Source organism: Falco rusticolus, chromosome 3, assembly GCF_015220075.1.
Source record: "Falco rusticolus isolate bFalRus1 chromosome 3, bFalRus1.pri, whole genome shotgun sequence".
In the NCBI taxonomy this organism is placed as follows: Eukaryota; Metazoa; Chordata; class Aves; order Falconiformes; family Falconidae; genus Falco; species Falco rusticolus.
The window spans coordinates 30,278,367-30,297,402 of NC_051189.1; the positions used below are offsets into that span (position 1 = coordinate 30,278,367).

Consider the following 19,036-nt stretch of genomic DNA (forward strand, 5'->3'; position numbering starts at 1 on the left):
TCTGTGTAGAGGACTAAAAATTGACACATTAAGATACCATCTAGAAAGGCAACAGCCAAACACATCGTTTATACAGATTTTTAGTCTTTTCAACAGGGAAAACATGTTCACATTCCTAAAAGCTCATTGTATTTGGGTTGCTTAATATATATTTATAGGCTGGCTTTTCAAACATTCACATTTGAAATTTCTAATATGTGCGAAAGGTCTGTTTGACTTTACTGATTAAACCTTTTCATTTTTCTCACACATTACTCCCTCGGTCATTCTAAGTATGTGCATTCACTAGGTAATGGATATTATCTGAATAGACACAATAAGAAGATGCTGTGGTTTCATGTGTAGTATGGATATACTTACCCATGCTCTGGAGGCTGCTACATTGCCGTTAAGTTTTTCTGCTTTATAGTAAGGTGGACCATAAACTGCAAACCAAATATCAACCCCTCGGGTTTGATTTGGGCTATTTAATACACTGAAAATGTGAACGTTTTCCAGTTGGACTGATACAATTTCTGAAATCAGCTTCTTCATCTGGTAGTATTTACTCTCTTTTTCAGGGGTTTGGGATATGAACTCCTCAGGAGTGATATCTGTAATGGAAGTTAAAAACCTGACAAACACATATCTTGCAAATGTTGTAGCAGTAGAAGAGAGGAGCACCACAGAATAAATATTAAGGTTGCAGAAAATAGAGTCAATTATAAATTCAGGAATATTTTACATTTTAGGCTCTGAAATGTTCCATGCTGGCTTCTGCTTACAGTTTGTGTTCTGAAGCTTTTTGACTCTTACTAATTTGTTTTTTATTATTATTCTTTTAAATCAGAAACTTGTTTAAGAAGATTTTACTTTTTCCACAAAGACTGAAATGATTTGGTGAATTTCAGGCAGACACTTGTTCAAATGAAGGTTTTTTTCTGAAATGTATGTTTCATTAAAAATCTGGTGTAGAAATCTTTCACCTTTGTCTTCTGCATCAAATGAGCATTTCTTGCTGTCTTTTTTCTCCAGAGATGCTTCTTCACATGCAGTGTCAAAGGACCATACAAAGGTGCATTTTCAAACCCTTATCTAAAAAACTATTAACTCTCATCCCATGTCTAAGAGCATTAGAATTCTAAGTAACACAGCAGTAACATTAAAAAGGTAGATTTCAGTATTATGATCCTAAAGTACTTCATCACATTGTTTACCTGTTATTCGCATAGAACCAGCATTATGGAGGGCATCATCTCTGATTTCCTTCACTATAACCTTTACAGTTGAGACAACATCTGGCCAGACTCCATCAATGACTCTAACTCTTATGTTGTAAGTTCCTGGTGGAGTTCCTTCTTTAATAGTCAGCAAACCTGAGTTATCGTTAAGGATAAAGTACCTGTAATAAGAGTTAAGCCAAGGAACAAGCTATGAGAAGTTCAAAAGCTAATTAGTAATTACCATCACTGCTAGTTTTTCTGACCCACTTTATTTTGGGAAAGCTAGCAAAGAAAGCAGATGTGTTCCTTCATGAAGGGACACAGCAGAACAGAACTTTGTTACATTGCCTTCTCTTGGCTCATAACGACTCCTCGCCATTAGAAGGTTTCTTCCTGCTTTTATGCCTTATCAACTGTGTAGGAAGACTCAGGCTACTATAGCCATACATTGAGAGTGACACCTCTGTCAAAACCTCTGAATGGCACATGTACATCTCAACACCAGCCACAATCCAGACACTTTGATGTGAATACATCCAATACAAATAAGGTCTTACAACAAGTGGTGACATGGAAACACCAGCTCTCCAGGAGCTTGGATGAAGGATGGAAGTTAGTGAGTACTTTTTCTGTAGTGGCTCACTGATGCTGACTATGGGTACAACTGTGAACAGGACTTTATAATGGTGTTCTAGCCCATCAGGCAATGGGAAGCAGACTGGTTTGGCATGCAGCATTATTTAATGCAGCCTCACACTCAGAAGGGCTTTTGGAGAGCTATGCACAAGCATCTAGCAGAATGCTTTTGCTCGCTTGTTCTCAAAAAAAGGCAGTTTAAATACTTTTTATGGTCTTGTGTGTGGGCAAGTTTACCATACATTTCACCCAACTTCCATTTTTCCCTCCAAATACCTTGACGTTTTCCCTTCAAATTGGTAGATTTTGCGATCCCAATCATCATCATCAGGGGCAAGGACCTGGCCCAATACAGTCGTGGGGAGGATACCTACAACAGGATAGCACAGAAGTGGCACAGTCAGACCTCTCACACATGCACAAACAGGTTGGCCATTCAAGTTTTACTGGTTTGTCTTAAGTCTAAAACCTCTACAAAACAGTTGTGATAGCTCCCTAGAGAAGATGGGCACCAGTTTGCAAATACTGTGTGGTGTTCTGCTTATTGGGTGTTTGCTGGATGGCTACATAGATACAATTCAACAGGTGGCTGCAATGAAAAGCAATGGGAAGGAAAAAAGAAAAGCCACCTCTGAGGAAAGATGTAAAAGATATTCAGACCTTCATTTTCACTATTTTGGCTGCAGTATCCAACAAGCTTACAGAGTGGTTTAGACAGGGATTGGGGTTTGGCAGGACAAACAACCAAAATGCTGACTGGGTTATAAAGGGCAAAAAATAATAGCAATTTGGAGATAATTACAGCAAGATAGAGAGGATGTCCAAAATAGAGGAACTAGGCTTATTTTGAGTAGGTGGTGAAAATTTGGGGTCAGATGGAAAGAAGCATGTGTTCTGCTGGTTTTGCATCCTCTCAGCAATGCTCACAAATTAGTATTTTTTTTTTTACAAAAGCTATTTCTGAAGGAAAAGTCCACAGTTATCTGGATTCATAGATCTACTGAGCAAAGAAACAAAGAAGAGGAAAAAATGTGGGACTTCACCTTGTGAAAGGGAACAGCACAAACCCTGACAACTGAGGGACTACATGCAAAAAGAAGAGAAAACTGTACCTCTCTGGCAACTGTGGCAACTTTCATTGGATATTTTGCAGGAGACAGTATACAGGATGCCCTGGTGTTTGACTTCCATCTTATATGAATGTACAAACGACTGTGATAGTAGCTTTCCGATTCTGACTCCTTAACATTTTAAATAACTGAAGATACGAAGACTTGAATATTTCCTCCCAGAAATTAACAGTACAGATGAGTTTAACCTTTAAAGAGGCAACTAAAAGGGAATTCAGGCTTAAAGAAAAGATCTGGTACTTAGGCTATAAGCAGAGTTTCTCAGCAAATAGCAACCAGACTTGGTTTCAACATTACAAAAAGCTGAACTTGAGAGTGAGCACTCAACGGGCAGAACAACATTTCAGCACAAATAAACGTCAACAGCATCTACACAGAAGCAGTTTCTATTGCATCCATGATAGACAATCTATTTAATGTGCTGTCGAACCACAGGATACACAGCAGAGTAGAAGAAATGACCTGAGCCTACCTGGGTGCAAGCATCCCAAAATCTTTTTACCTGTGTGGTTTATTTTGCTGTTGGGCTTATTATGTGGGGACACTGGATCACCAGAGAACTGCTAGCTAATTGCCAAAGCAGGAAGGGAAAGGTGGCTTCTCTTGTACTGCCTGCAACCAAAGTTCACAGAAAATTCCCCCATGACATTATTTGTTAGCTGAAGGTTCATATGAATGTCTCGGGCAGTTTACCATGAGTTCAACTTAAGTGTATTCACTAAAACTGAATTCAGTCTGGAGGAGGAAAAAGGTTTAAGGAGGAGGAAGAAGGTCCTCAGAATTCAGACTCGTCACTTCTCAGCAATGTTATGAATTCTGTTAATTTTTTCCCCCTGAAACGTTAATGCTACTGGAAAACTGTTTCTGAAAACAAGAGACCATTATTCAAGTTTGATAGAAACACGCACAGAACAGCAGCCAGCTACGCTTTTTCTTCAAGGCTCAGTTTCTTCCACAAACCGAGTGGCCCAGAGTCCTGTGCCCCACACACCTACTGCTCTCTGGTGGGGCTTAAGTAAATTTCAGTAGCACCTCTACTAAGATCTTAGTTTACATGGAAGAGGACAGAGACCTCCTTTGACCTTACTGTCACATTTGGAAGCAAGCAAGAAGGAGTGATTTACCATCATAGCTGTAAATGAGACATTCCATGTAGCCAGCAGAATGCGGGTGGTCATTTTGGTCCCCGATATTGACAGTCAGTGTGTTGGTGGAGCTCATAGGTGGGATCCCGCTGTCCGTGATCAGGATGGGCAGGTAGAACACCTTGTGCACTTCCCTGTCAAAGGTACGCAGCGCAGTGAGCAAGGCACTTCCGTTGTGGAAGTCCTGCAAGTTGAAGTTAGACAGACTGTGGAAATCACTGAGAAGATGAAAGGAGAAAGGTGCACCATTAGCAGCAGTGTCTCGGTCCTTAGCATACAGCAACGTAGAGGTCTCATTCATTTGGACAGCCTGTGGAGAAGCTGTGTTTTCCCAGACCACTGGGTTATAATGAGCCTCAAACTCTGGCCCATTGTCATTTATGTCCTGCAGAGTCACTGAAACAGTGGCACTGCCCGTCAGAGGAGGCTGCCCCATATCGGTGGCAATGACAATGAGTTGGTACTGTGTCACTGTCTCATGATCCAGCACTCCTGCAACCGTCACCCACCCATCATTAGCCACAGAGAACTGGCCACCTGGGTCAGACTTGTTTAGTAGGTGAAATGAGAACCTTCCGTTCAGGCCAGAATCCAAGTCAACAGCAGAAACCTGAACAACTTTGGTGCCAACTGGTGCATCTTCCCCCAGTGCAGCCACTTCATAGAACTGGGGGTAGAAGACAGGAGCATGGTCATTGGAGTCCTCCACATAGATCACGCAGTGAGCAACGCTGAAGAAATCTGTGTCCTCTGCTTTCACAGTCAAATTGAACACCCTCTCATGAGGCTTCTCAAAGTCAATCCGCTTTCGCAGCCTGATAAACCCACAGTTGTTAACTTCATCTGTCTCTATAGAGAACTTGCGGTCGTTGTCCCCATCAAGGATGCTGAACGTCACCATGGCATTTTCTCCCTCATCTCTGTCCACAGCAGACACCACTGCCACCTCAGTGTTAATACTTGCATTCTCAGAGACAAATGCCGTGTAGATCCTTTGCAGGAAGACTGGAGCATGATCATTTACATCGGTCACCAAAATAGTGGCGGTGCCTGTCCCAGTGAGCCCTCCTCCATCTCTGGCCTCAACCACTACTAGGTACTTGTCTTCCTTCTCCCGATCAAGGGACCCAAGCACTGTATAGATGGTGCCACTAACTGAATCAATTGAGAACAAATCCAGATTAATTTCATTTTGGACATTCTGAATGATGCTGTACGTTAGCACGGCATTCACACCAGCCTTTGGGTCATCGAGGTCCACTGCTGTCATTTCCATGACAGGAGTGTCTGCTGGAGAATCCTCAGGGACATGGCCCATGAAACAGCCATCCAACACACAGAGGAAAAGGGGTGCATTATCGTTCACATCCCTCACTTCTATGATTACATCTGCAAAGCCAGTCAGTCCCTCTCCACTCTCATCTGTTGCAAGAACAAGAAAGCGCCACATTGATCGCTTCTCACGGTCCAATCTTCTATTTGCGCTGATCTCACCTGTGTTCTCATTGATGCTGAATTCGCTGCCGGCCCCCTGCCCATGCAGGGAATAGTTAATGGCATTTTGATCAGCTGCTTGGTCAGGGTCTGTTGCAGAAACCTGGAACAAGCCACAGCAGGTAAGTGTTTATGTAAAAAGAAAAGGGGAAATCACTGTTCTGTTGATGGCAGTTGGTATTGCACAGGCTAAATAAATAGCATGCATTTTAACAGCAAACATCTACTGGTTTCAGCTATTCAGGTCAGGTACTCTTTCAATATAAACATCATGCATGGCCTAGGGAAAGATCACATTTAGACAGACTAATACATTCTACTTCCCAAAGTATATTTCCAAAATATACTTATTTTGGGAAGAGGAAATAACTGCAGGAGGAACCAAGAGCAAGCAGTAACAGATGTGCTGAGCAAAAGTTTCTTGTGAAACTCTTTGGAGCTGGAATACAAAAGCACATGGGGGCTGTTGCTCTCTAGGTGAATGGAAGGCTGCGAACACAGGTGGCCATACAGCCAAGCTGATTATCAGCACAGGCCAGAGAGAACTCCCAGCTCCTGATTTGCATCCAGGGATCGCTTGGGAGACCACTAGTTGGGCCAGCTGAGCAGTCCTCATGCCAGGTACTGCTGTACCAACAAAACAATGAAGATGATTGAGTTCCAGAGTCAAATAACAATCCCTGGTAATGTTTATTGGGTAGTATAAATGTAGCCAAAGAGTCTGTGACCTAAATGCACGAAGTACACCTGCCAACCACGCTATGCTTATACAGTTACTCAAAATATGCTAACTCTGCTTTGTGAAGGAAAGCCATCACATTTTTTAACATTTACAAACAGAATCATTCGGAAAAGACCCTTAAGATTGTTGATTCCAACCATTATTTATGCTGGTCAGGGGAGCAAGTCCACCATGCAAATTCAGCCAGGCTTTCTTTATTCTCTTCTTTACAGAAAGTTACTAGTTACATCTGAATACCAAGGCTCACCCACAATAAAGAAATTAACTTTTTAAATTTGTGTGAATGGATGGGATTCAGCTGAACAAAAAGCCAGGTTTTGCTCTGCTTTGTGCAAACTGCTTTACCTTTAGAACAAGTACAGGCAGATCTGTGAGCTCCTCCAAGACACTGCCCTGGTATTCATTCTGAGTGAAGACTGGTGCTTCATCATTCTTATTGACAACATTGATGATGACAAGAGTGTGGTTTTCCCATTTTCCATCAGAAGCTACAAGCCGGAGCTCGTAACGTTGTTCTTGTTCATAATCCAGAGGCTGAGCAATAAAGACAGTTCCAACCTCAGGTTCCACGTCAAAAACTCCTTTCACATTTCCTGATGTGATCTGATACCTTAGTCTGGCATTTGCACCTACAAGAGAAAGCAAACAACCACTGCCTGTTCACTCTGTGAATGCTCCATCCAGCTGTACACAGCTGACGTACCCAAGAGAAGCCTTATTTACCCAGACTGTTACAGTGTGTGTGGGAGATAAAACATAGGCATAGGCACAAACAGAAAGACCCATCTATGTAATTTGAAGGGTTTGTGTATGGTAGATTGGGGGTTAGGTCTGCATTTACATATATTTACAAATACAATCTGCAGTCACGGACAAGCACCTGTTTATTGATAATGAAGGAGTTGTGTGCCTCTAATTTACTGTACATTCATTTGCCAATAACAAAAAAGTAACATGCTATTAAAATACTAGAAGCTATTTTTGCTCAATGTTTCCCAAGTCTCCCATTTCAAATGCCAATATTCCTTAACCTTTTTTTTATATATACCACTGGATGGTGCTAAAATATAACAAATGTCCTCTGTGAGCAAGAATACATCTCAGAAGAACATTCCACCTGTTCAACAGCAGTTGTTTGATTGCTGCAAAATGTTTAGGAACAAAAAACCAAAAGAGTGTTTGGTGTTTCATGTTTACTTATTTGAAAAGGAGAAAAATACATGACATTCCATTTCAGGATAGAAAGTAATTCCCCAAATTAAATAGGTGAACCGCTAGGAGTAGAAAGAAAATTCAGCATTTTAAGTAGCGAGTGAACTGTGGATTTTAAAAGACTGGAACAACACGGATGGCAAGAAAGTGAAAAGGCTGTGTGCAACATTAGTGCTTGGAAGAGCTTGGCTGCCTTTGCAGCATGAGTTTGAGCATCACTTGCTAGTCACTTTTGCCAAATTCTCTCCAGTGCAGCAGCCAGTTTTGAATGGCCTCTTCTCCATCATGGGCACTAAGAGGCACAGGCATTACAGTACTGCCACCAGAAGGAATGGTCAGCTCTCACCTGCTCCCAGCAACACATTCCTCTGGTGCTTATCTGGGCTCTGTCACCAGCACACCCAGCTTGCCTTCTTTTTTAAAACTGGTTTGTTTTTCTCCAGCAAGTTGAGCTGGACCAACTCATGAAAGGAGCAAAAAAGCCGCAGTAAAAGCAAAGACAGGAACTGAGTGGTGGTTGCATGCTGTTGGACTGGCTCAGCCCATCTGATCTCACCACACTGTAGGGGCAGTTTCACACCATCAGAGCTGATGTAATTGTGAGCCCCAAAAGAAGGTCTGGCTCTCCCTTTTTCCCTGCCTCATTCTTGCCTTCATTTCTGGCCATGTCATCCCACATATTCTAATGTCTGTCAGATTCTTCCACAAGTATATTCAACCCAGTAACTCACCAAAGAGCACACAGGTTTGGTTTTCTTGCAATAGTAATAAGTAAAACTGATGCCCAGGGAGACCTGGAAAGCACAGGAGTCAGCACAAAGCAAACACATGCTCAGGAGTGAGTTAGTTTTTATGTTACCTCTTGTGAAGTTACAGCTGGGTTGTGACTCCAGGTGATTTCATTCTGCCCCAAAGAGATTGCCAGCTAGCTTAACCTTTGCACTGCAAACCTGAGAACCTAATGAAAGAAAATGCTCCTGTGTGCCCAGAACTTTTCTCCTCACTATTACAAATGCTTGAAATGCTTAATCACTTCCTGAATACGGAAAATTTACTTGCCATGAAGGAAGTAGCCCTACATACAACACACAGTAATACTAAGAGGACTTAGAAAGCCATGCAGAGTCTACTCACCCTCATCTTCATCATCTGCTGTTGCTGTCACAACAGGACTTCCAACATCCCTGTCCTCATCTATGCTGACCTCATACACTGACCGAGGAAATGCTGGAGAGTTGTCATTCACATCACTGACAAAAATCCTTACATAGGCTGTGTCTAAGAAGGAGATTCAAGAGGAACATATAGACGAGAAATGGCAGAGGTGGAGTACCTCTTGTTGTATTCCAGACAGCTCACATACACCCCACACCCCCCCACCCCACCCCCAAGACTTGAAAAGTTAAGGAACCCAATTTCTGATACATTTTACCCAATATATAATTCCTTACTACTTCTACCTGTGTTGGGCTGCCCATGAACACCAGGTCTAGCAGATTCTGAAGAGTCCTGAGACTGAACTTCAATCAGGTAAGAGGCTCTTTTCTCTCTGTCAAAAGTTGCATGGGTGGAAATAATTCCTGTCTCAGGCTCAATGGTGAAGAACTGGTAATCCTCACCAGCATCTTTCAATATTAAGTAGTGAACCTAAAAATAAAATAGTAAAGAGAGGTTGCATTTTCCACTTTCATTTCTATGTCCAAGTGCTGTGACTTCCCCCTTCCCCTGTAGTCCCCTAGGTCTGCCTGCAAAGTAGCAACACCGAGGAAAGACAGTTAATCTGGACATAATTTTTCTAATTCTTTTGCCCATTTTGATACAAAAAAAACCAGAATTCTTAAACAGAAGATCATCTGTACCAGTGATATCAAGGCCCATCAAGCCCTAATCTCCAACAGTGGCCAGCAGGAGCAGTTAAGAAAGATCATGAATAACAAAAGGACAGAGAATGTATGGAATGGCATCTTCCCTGGCATCTCCCCAGATTCTAGCAACCCACTGTGCTTCTGATCACAAAAGAAGTGGGGTTAACTGAGAGTATGGGTCCTGTTCAGCAGGACTGAACAAATTAAAACCTCCACTGATGAAAGCTACCCGCATTTGCCCCTGTAACAAAGGCTTGGCTTCCTCTGAAAAAACGTTGCCAACGTTGCCACCACCAAGTCATGTCCAGAGCACTGCCAGGCAGTTCTACCACACAGGCTGCTCTTCAGAAGTTCCTTTTGGAACTTCTGACAATCACAGAACAGCAGATCTGTACTAGCCAGAGTTCCCTCCCAGAAAAGCTAGTAGGGTTTTTGAAAAAGGCTCAGGAAAATGCACAGAAAATGAGCAGTTTCCTTCATAACACTGCTTTGGTTGGGTCATTATAACAATGGTGGTCAAATGTTGGTTTGACCAACCATTTGAACCAGTGATGGTGAAATGAAATGTTACTTAATTGACCATATTTAAATAGCCGCATTTAACCAACCATAATCACGTGATGGTCAACTAAATAATGAGCTGAAGAGGCAAGAGTTTGGAAACATTCTGCAGTGACCTCCACTTGCCTTGTTATGGGAGCAACCCTGAGAATCATGCAGCAGTGCTTTGTCATGGTTGCTGGATCAGGACAAGTTGCTACGATGTAGGATCCCAAGACCATGAACAGCATCATCTCTGCCTGCATCCCATATTATGCACATCAGGCATATGCTAGACGAATACTTGACAAGTGCTGCAAGAAGTGTTTGTGGCTCATTACGCTGTCATCTGCTGTCTGTGCACTCTTACTAGTTGCAATACTAAAACTTGCCTATTGGGAGGAAAAGAATTGGATGTAAGGTCAAACCTCTCCATGCAGGCCAGAATCCAAGTCCGTAGCTAACACCTGAACCACGGATGTGCCGACATCAGCTCCTTCTGGCACAGACACCTCGTAGTTAGAAGACAGGAAGAACGGAACATTATCATTGACATCTGCAAAAGCAGGGGATGGGGACCATGGTAAGAAAATGTTTGAAGACTTTTTTTTCTTATTGTATTTCTTTCCCACAGTCATAATATAGCTTGGAGGAAGAACTCCCCTTACTCATAGCAAGAAGAAATCCTGCTTTGGGTCTTCCCCATTTTCATGGCAGCTGTCAGGAGGCATTTTATAAACATTGAGCAGTTTCTGGGAGACAGTGGCCTAATCCCAGCTAAGATACTGGCTAATGATTTGACCAGCAATCTTATAGCAAGTCCATGAACACCAGGACCAGGAGGCCTTTCATCCACAGTCTATAAGGAGCTGGTTATCTACAGCAGTAGTTAATTTCAGCATTTTATTAAGGGCTGTTTAACATACAATGGAAATTAAAATTGCAGAGTTTATAGAGTTGACAAAGAACGTATGTAAAGCAGTCTTTCCTGGCCTTTGTAGGGCAGTATAGCCAGATTTATGTTAGGCTGTAGGATGCAGCTGCACGTCAGCCTCCCCTCATCTAACTGCTGGCCAACGTCCAAAGGAAGCACACCGATCTCCCCGCTCTTGTCATCCTGCTCTAAGCCATGGGATCCCCCTTCCCATGAGCTGGATCATACGGTCCCATGTTGGCATTTTATTGCTTTGAGGCAGCCTGACTTTCTGGAGAGAAAAGGTCTAGCTGTGATGTGACACGCTCTGCAGCTGTGTAACCGCCAGATCCAGCCCAAGGGGCACGGTGAGATGGGCAGGGGAAGGAAGGAAGGGCTGCCCGGTAGTGGCCACCTGCAGTCAAGGCAGATGAGATGCAAGGAAGAGCCACATTATGCTTACAGCAGTGCTGGTCTCTTGTCTTCCTTGCCTGGCCCCTGTAGAGGCCTAAACTGGAAAAGATATGTCCTGTATTTGGAAGGGCCAGTTTCTGACACATTTTGTCCTTAAAACTGCTGTGTAGGACCAGGTGAACACAAGGGACAGGCAGGAGAACTATGTCAGCACTGACCCAGATCTATTTAAACTGCTCTGGAATCACATCCTCCTGCTCCACCCGTGACATAGTCCAGGTTCCTCTTTGTCTGTGAGACAACTAAACTGAGAAATGCTGCATAGGCCCCTACGTCTTTTCGCACTTTTCACAGTTTAACAGCCACATTTGAAGAAAGTAATTTTCCTGTGTCATGGCACAGAGCAGCTGTAATGTAAGTTCTTCAGATCCACCTGTCTTCGTGAAGAGCAGAAAAATTTCTTAATAACTCATTCGGCAAACCCTTCAGCATATATTTACTTTTACTACTGCCACATGACTCCATTGATTCTGACACACAACTATTTGCAGGATCAGTCTTAAATTACTTTCTTTTTTTTAAGTTGTCAGCGTGGGCTCCTGTAAAATCCAATTTTCTTTCTCTCTTATATTCATAGTAATCTGTGAAAATTTATTTTCTAATAGACTTTTTTTTTTATATTTTATAAAAGAGTAAGTCTTGTTAGAGAAAAGTTTCAGCAAATTCACTAAGCGAGGTAAGGAAATTAAAATACTACAAAAGACTTCCTTTTCTGTGTGCTTGTGCATAAATAAAGGACAATTCTGCACATGAAACTTTCTGGTGGTTATTTCTCTCTTAAAGATGTTTAACTTGCTATTTTCTTCCACTAATGCATATGTGTGTGTAAATCTTTTTTCATATGAAATACTAAGTTATTGAAAAAAGGATTTTTGCTCATGAGCAAATTGAAGTTTCTGCCAAATTCTGATACCGATAAATGTTCTCTATGAAAAATCTTTTGGGGCAGGGTCCATAATCTGCAGTGAGGCTCAGACCCTGACTTGAAGCATTCTTGTTCTACAAGCCTGAAGGATTTTTGCATTGGTGGACCGGGGAAGACAGGACAATGCTGTGATAAAGTGAAGCAGGGAAGTTGAATTCCCATTCAAATTACCACTTAAATCTTTCATTTCCATGGTGGTGAGCAAGGAAAACATTTTTGCTGGCAACTTCACTTATTTTCATCTAGATGTCTACATATCAAAAGTAATTCCACTAATGCTTCAAAAAGCAGGGATTAAAATCAGATTTATAGTTTTATGTGGATCTACAGGAGTAGAGCCTTACAAAAAGATCCTAGTGTAAGGAGGGCTGGATCAAATTTTTGAAAATGGCACCTATTAGTAAGGATCCTTTTCATTTTGAGTTTTAATCTCAGTGTTCAATACAAAATTCTGAATATAACTAACCCCCCTAAACAGATATCAAACACAAACTCAATATGTCTGGGCTATTCATCTTTTTATATCACAGAATATTTCCAGTAATACTCCTCTCCTTTCAACAGCCTGGGAACATTTACTAGATTTCTCCTCCTATCAGAAGAAAATCTTTCCAATTACATCTGTAGAAGCAGGCACTAGTTGCCTAAACATTCAGACAGCCCATTTTTGCACTGTAACATTTCCACATTTCATAGCTGTACTTAGAAATTGTCTCAAATAAACCTTTTTAATGACTGCACCACTTCCTTTTACAGTACAGAAACGTACAAAGCGTTCTTAGGGAGCTTGGCATTTCATGGATGTTACCTTCATTTGTGGTGTTATACTAAAAATAATGAGAATTTTGTTCTGAATGAGCTGCTGAAGTGCAGCAAAGCTTACCTGTTACGTTCACACAAACAGTGGTAAAGGAAGCTAAAGGAGTCATTGCTACATTTTGTGCCCGGACTGTCAGGGTGAAAAACTTAGTTGTCTCAAAGTCAAGTGGTTCAGCGACTAGAAGAGAAGCAGATCCATCAACTCTGTTTGGCTTCAGATAGAAACGAACTGGCATGTTAGTCTCTGGAACCTGACCCTCCTCCAGGTTATACGTAACCCTGGGATCACCAAGAGGGGATGTGGCTTTGACGGTCTGAAGAAGAAAAGAGCCACCACATATGTTCATGAAGCGTAGGGTTGCAAGTGTTAAGTGTTCAGTTTGATGGCAAGAACATACATACATAGACAAAAGTGAAAGAGTTTACAGAGCTGAGTTTCAGTTTACAACATTTGGGTTTGATGCAGGTCTTCAATCAACAGTAAATTTACCTGCCTCTAAATGTGCCAAGCCAGAACTGCATCACTGGCTAAAGGAAATCCCTTCTCAATCCTCCTTCCAAAACAAAAGCAATCTGAAAGGAGACCATTTTTCCACTGCATTGTACATTTTACCAGGCAAGATACAGGCAAAACCTGAATTGTTTGCAGGTACTTGAATATCACACGCAGGAAGAGGAAGACAGAAATTACCTGGTGATTTATGAAGAGACTATCCTTAAAGAATAAGTCTGTACAGGTTAAAAAGGAATTGGTTTGGGTTAAAAGAGCCCAAAGCAAACTACAGCTGTTCCACGCTGTAGTGCTAAACTGAGAAAAGCTATAGGAAAGATGCAGGCAGGCAGCACCATCCACTGAGGATGGAGGAGTGAGGAGCTGGCCCTTGGTGGGAACACTCAGTTTCCCACACAGGCAGGGCATGGCTCTGGCTTCTGCAGGAGCACACCCTGATGGCCAGTGGTGTAAGTCACTGGGAAAACTGCTGCCAGCTGAAATGCCCGCCTATTCTGCAAGGTATTCCTGGCAAACGCTAACAGGGTACACAGCTATGAAGGCTGGTAAGGAAACAGTACAACGCGGTGAGGTTGCAGAGTGGTCATCCCACGTACTTTTGACATGGAGACAGCACAGCAGAGGAGGCAGTTGGAATCAAAAGAAGAGGGAGGGAAGTAATTACACTTTAAACATACCACTATCTTAGTGTCACGAATGGTGCTTTCAGGGATGGTTACCCAGTATCTGCTCTGCTCCCACTGGGGCGGCTGGCTCAGTGCATTAGTGACAGTTACCGTCAGCTCCACAGTGCTGCTTCTGTTCCCTCCATCTGTCGCTACAATATAGCGACTAACGCGCGTTGTCTATGAAACGAAGAAGATTGAGGATATTTGCAAACAATTTTGTACAAATCAAGAGACTGCAATTAACCCTCTGCAACAGATTTGAGGGTTGGAGGTTGCTCATTTCCAAGCAGAGTCATGTTACCTGAGATAGCAGGCGGTTCACATATACCCAGCCCGTGCTGGGGTTGATCTGGAAGTATTCCAGTTGGTGCTCTAACATTGAGTATGTGACAGCAGCATTCACACCCTGGTCACTGTCATGAGCTGCTACACGGAGGAAACTCGTCCCCATTGGAGTGTCTTCGCTGAGGAAGTCTTTGAAAAGACAAAGGTATTGTCAGCAGGTCTTGCTCTGGTTTACCTGGCCGTAAACCCTGAGATACCCCTGTGAAACCCCATAGCCCCCCTCACTGGTGATGAAGTGTTTCTGTAATGAGGCAGGTTATAAAGTATCATCACTAACAGAGTGTCTGTAGTCCTCTTTTAGCTTCCTCTTCCCTTTCCCCTGACGCCCTGGGCTGTGAAGCGAGCTGCTGGTGAAGCAGGTTTACTGACGCCGAGCGCTCGTGCCTCTCCATGGCAGTGCTGGCAAACCCTGCAGCCGCCCCCATGCCCACTGCTTCGGATCACAGCCCAGGCTGCTGGGCTCAGTGCGGATAAAAGCAGCTTGGCATCAAAAGGAATTCTGTGCAAACTGAATTAATCCTGACTGTGAGTGGCGGCAGCAGCACGGTCGGCGGGAGGCAGTAGGCAATCCTGAAGCATGAAGATTCAGATTGTAGTGAAGATGCCCCCAACACCCCAGTGATGTGGAGAAACTGCTGAGGGCAAGGGCAATGATCATTCTATACATGTCTCTTTCCTTAGGTCCACCTGAGACAGAGGTTGTGTCTTTGTGCCCCTAGTCCTAGACAGACCAATCCTTCTTTGAACCTGCTTTTACAATCATCTTCTAAAGATTAGGTGGCAAAGAGTCACACAGTTGAAGTACTCATTGCACAGAAGAGTAATTCATTTTATCTTCCTAAAGCCTGGCTCCTGTCAGGGACACCACCAAAATGATGGGAAATTGTGAGCAGTCATTTCCTACTCTCCTCCTCTCTGTGAGGTGCCGTTTTATATAAAGCTATTGCATCCCTGCCAGCTGCCTCTCTTCCACACCTCAGTTTTTAGATTGCTCTGATCTGACTTTGGTACTGCTTGCCCCTCAGTTCTCAGCCATTCCTGGCTGGGACTTGGAATTCCAGTCCCAATTCTTCCTCCAAGTAGCTATGGGTGCTTGCCCGATTGTGTTTTTCCATGCACTAAGGCTCCATCGGCTCATTGTATTGAAATGGCCCTGGCAGTGGCAGTGGGAAGGCTGTCACGGTTACATTTAGACAACCCAGTCAGGCTACTTAATTACTTCTTGTTCAGAAACTTTTTCATATCTATGCATGTGTCTCCTTTAGCATTTTTGTGGTGGGACAAGCAGAATTGCATATTATTTATAAAGTGGAGTGGCCATGTTTCCTAGTTTGATTTTCTTCCTTAATATCTACAGTCTGTGGCAGGGGGCAGCAAAAGCTTAAACCACCACAACCACTTGTTCCATGAACAACAATCTGAGCTTTAATTAGCTTCTCTCATCCACCAGGACATTTAATTGGCAAAGGATTCATGTCCCTGGTATGTCAGTAACAGCCAAAGCTAGTTTCAGAAAGATTCACTGGCACTAAAATAGATTAATGAAAATCAAATTTATTGCTAAGCAACACTGTGAAATACCCTTTTTTTTGTGTGTGTGTGTGTGTTTAAATGTATGCTTTTATAGTCAAATCCTGTTAAATCGCATTGTGAGAAAAAATACAAGATTACTTGGAAGGGTCGTACTCTCATTTTATGTACTTCTGCTTACTGTTCGCGTAACTCTTACACTTACTCTACCATCCCTACTGCATGGAGTTAAGCATTTATTTCATGTCTGTTTTGCAGCAGATGATAAGATGCATGGCTTAAATCACGGATTTGACCAGCATCCTAGTGCTGAGGAATTAAGAACCAGCAGTTTCCAGGAAGAATAGAAACCTATGACTAATGGCATTTGATCTTGTTAGAGAAGGAGCTATTTTTAATTCTGTGACGTACAAACATTGATTACTTATGTATAGATGCTGGAAAAGTGCTATGCATGAAGTGACCTCATTATTTGCAGTTTCCCCATCCCAAAGGGCTGCCTTTGCTTCAGGACCTTACTGGCGTGTGTGTTCATAAAAAAAGAAAAAAATCTGCCCATTCCTCAGAAGTGGCAAAGTCACCATAATTACCAAATGCAACCTCTCAGCTTCACTACTTTTGAAAAAAAAAAATAATCCCTGGCAGCTTCACCTTGTCGAGGTTTAGCCCCAGCCAGCAAATAAGTACGCCACAGCCACTCACTGACTCCCCCGCCCCTGGTGAGATGGAGTGGAGAATTGGAGAAAGGTAAAACTCATGGGCTGAAGCAAGAACAATTTAATAATTGAAATAAAGTAAAATGTGATATAGCAATAATAGTAACTGTAATGAAAAGGAAGATAACAAAAACAGAGATAGGAATAAAACTCAAGAAAAACAAGTGATGTGCAATACAATTGCTCACCACCCACTGACCGATGCCCAGCCAGTCCCCAGGCAGCGATCAGTCCCTCCCAGCCAACTCCCCCCAGTTTATATACTGAGCTTGATGATCTGTGGTATGGAATATCCCTGCGGCTAGTTCGGGTCAGCTGCCCTGGCTCTGCTCCCTCCCAGCTCCTTGTGCACCTCCCCACCGACAAAGCAGAGCATGGGGAACTGAAATGTCCTTGACTTAGGGTAAGCACTACTTAGCAACAACTAAAAAACCAGTGTGTTATCAACATTATTCTCATACTAAACCTAAAACACAGCACTGTACAGCTACTAGGCAGAAATTAACTCTATCCCAGCTAAAACCAGGACACACCTGAAGGACACGTTTGAAGGCAGACTAGAAAGGTTCATCTCTACACAAACACTACCTTTACCTCAAGGACTTCTCTGCTCTGTCCAAAAATATTTCTCTGCACTGAGATCTCTCCCACCTGAATTCTCAGCGCTGCTTTGGCCAGGTTTGCAGAAACCACTGGTAGGAATGCAGAAATGGCTGTTCCCAACTTGCACATCTTAACCAGTTTGGCATTTGGAGTTAGTCACTATAAGATACTCTAAAAGGTGCAACACCATTTTCTTTCTATCCTTGTGCATAATTCTGAAGTGTGGATGTATATTTACACTATTTCCTAGCAGGTCATCACTTCTCCTTGCTAAAATCCTGCTGTGCAAGCACCCAACCTCTTTCTGGATGGTGCTAAAACGCTGGCCACTGTGATGCTAAAGATGACTGACTTATGGAGCCATCTTTGCTTTAACAGGACATTGGTCACTGCTTTGCCTTACACGACATTTCCATAGAACTGGCAAAACATCTTCAAAATGCCATTTTGGGGCAATTACACCAGGAAGGGTCTGTTCTAGTCCAGCAGCTAGGGAGTACGTGCATCACTTGTGGGTGACACCAAAAGTAGAGGGTCCAAGTGCCCTGCAGTGCAGGGATTCTACTGGAGAAGCATCAAGTAAAACTAAATGAAAAACTGATGAAAAGCACATCATGTGGGGATGAAAAAGGGAATGGCACCAGGGCAATCAGGAAAAGCTAGCTCAGCAACACAGTCACAGCAGGCAGCAGGGCTCCAAGCCAAATGTAGGCTAGAAGCCATGGATTTTGTTTAACAAGAGAGAAATACCACTCCAGCCTATTCAAACAGAGGTGCCGTGTTAAAGACACACAGATGACAATTGCTCTTCTAGTCAGGGTTGATGAATCCCCAGCTAGGATGTCATGTTCTGTTTTGGGACACTGAATACAAATTCAGCATGCAGAAAAACTGGGCACGGAAAAGCCACAAAGGGAAGTGGTCAGATCTGCCTCATCTGTAGGAGCAAAGACTGTCTGTGTTTTTAAGAGTATTGCAATGAATAAAGAGGACTGATCAATTTTGCATATTTCTGCTGACAACAGATTAAGCGGTAACTGGCTCAGTGGGCAGCAAAGGAAGACCTGTCACCTAAAAAACTGACCACTGTTGTAAGGAACTACTAACCAGGTTCATGTTGCGGTGCTGGGACAGGTGGTTAAGAAACACTCACACTGATAGCGGCTGTTCTCAAACTTGGGATCGTTGTCATTGACGTCAGTAATAAGGACAGTGATCTGACACACGCCGATCAGCGGTTCCTGAGCCTGGTCGGTAGCAGTGACAGACAGCGTATATTCCTTCTGCTTCTCCCGGTCAAAACTCTGCGTGGTCGTGATGACTCCTAGGAACACAGACATCTCCTGTTCTGTGCGTCACAGCCTTGGGACTGAACTGGCAGAGAGGGACCTGCACACCTCCTGCACAAGAGGAAGCGCTGCTGACCAGACGCAGCACAGCCATCAGGCTGGATCCACACCAGCCCTGCAATGCATCTTCGACAAGACCAACTCCAGTTCCCCTGTCTCTCCTCTCCCCCCACGGCACATGCTGCCAGCAGCCAACAGCGTGCTCTTCTGCTGCCCC

The 19,036-nt window shown here is 43.1% G+C and overlaps 1 protein-coding gene across 2 annotated transcripts in view; it reads right to left on the reverse strand.

Moving 5' to 3' along the window:
• LOC119145084 (neural-cadherin-like) overlaps window positions 1–19,036 on the reverse strand; it is a 59,409-nt gene that overhangs the window by 14,839 nt on the left and 25,534 nt on the right. For both annotated transcript variants that reach the window (XM_037381179.1, XM_037381180.1), the window contains exons 10-21: window positions 18,624–18,794; window positions 14,578–14,750; window positions 14,286–14,453; window positions 13,162–13,411; window positions 10,395–10,522; window positions 9,022–9,208; window positions 8,696–8,839; window positions 6,695–6,978; window positions 4,093–5,710; window positions 2,115–2,208; window positions 1,197–1,381; window positions 361–593 (exon numbers count right to left, since the gene is read on the reverse strand). In XM_037381179.1, coding sequence (XP_037237076.1) covers window positions 361–593; window positions 1,197–1,381; window positions 2,115–2,208; window positions 4,093–5,710; window positions 6,695–6,978; window positions 8,696–8,839; window positions 9,022–9,208; window positions 10,395–10,522; window positions 13,162–13,411; window positions 14,286–14,453; window positions 14,578–14,750; window positions 18,624–18,794 — 3,635 coding nt within the window. The remainder of the gene's footprint in view (window positions 1–360; window positions 594–1,196; window positions 1,382–2,114; window positions 2,209–4,092; window positions 5,711–6,694; window positions 6,979–8,695; window positions 8,840–9,021; window positions 9,209–10,394; window positions 10,523–13,161; window positions 13,412–14,285; window positions 14,454–14,577; window positions 14,751–18,623; window positions 18,795–19,036) is intronic.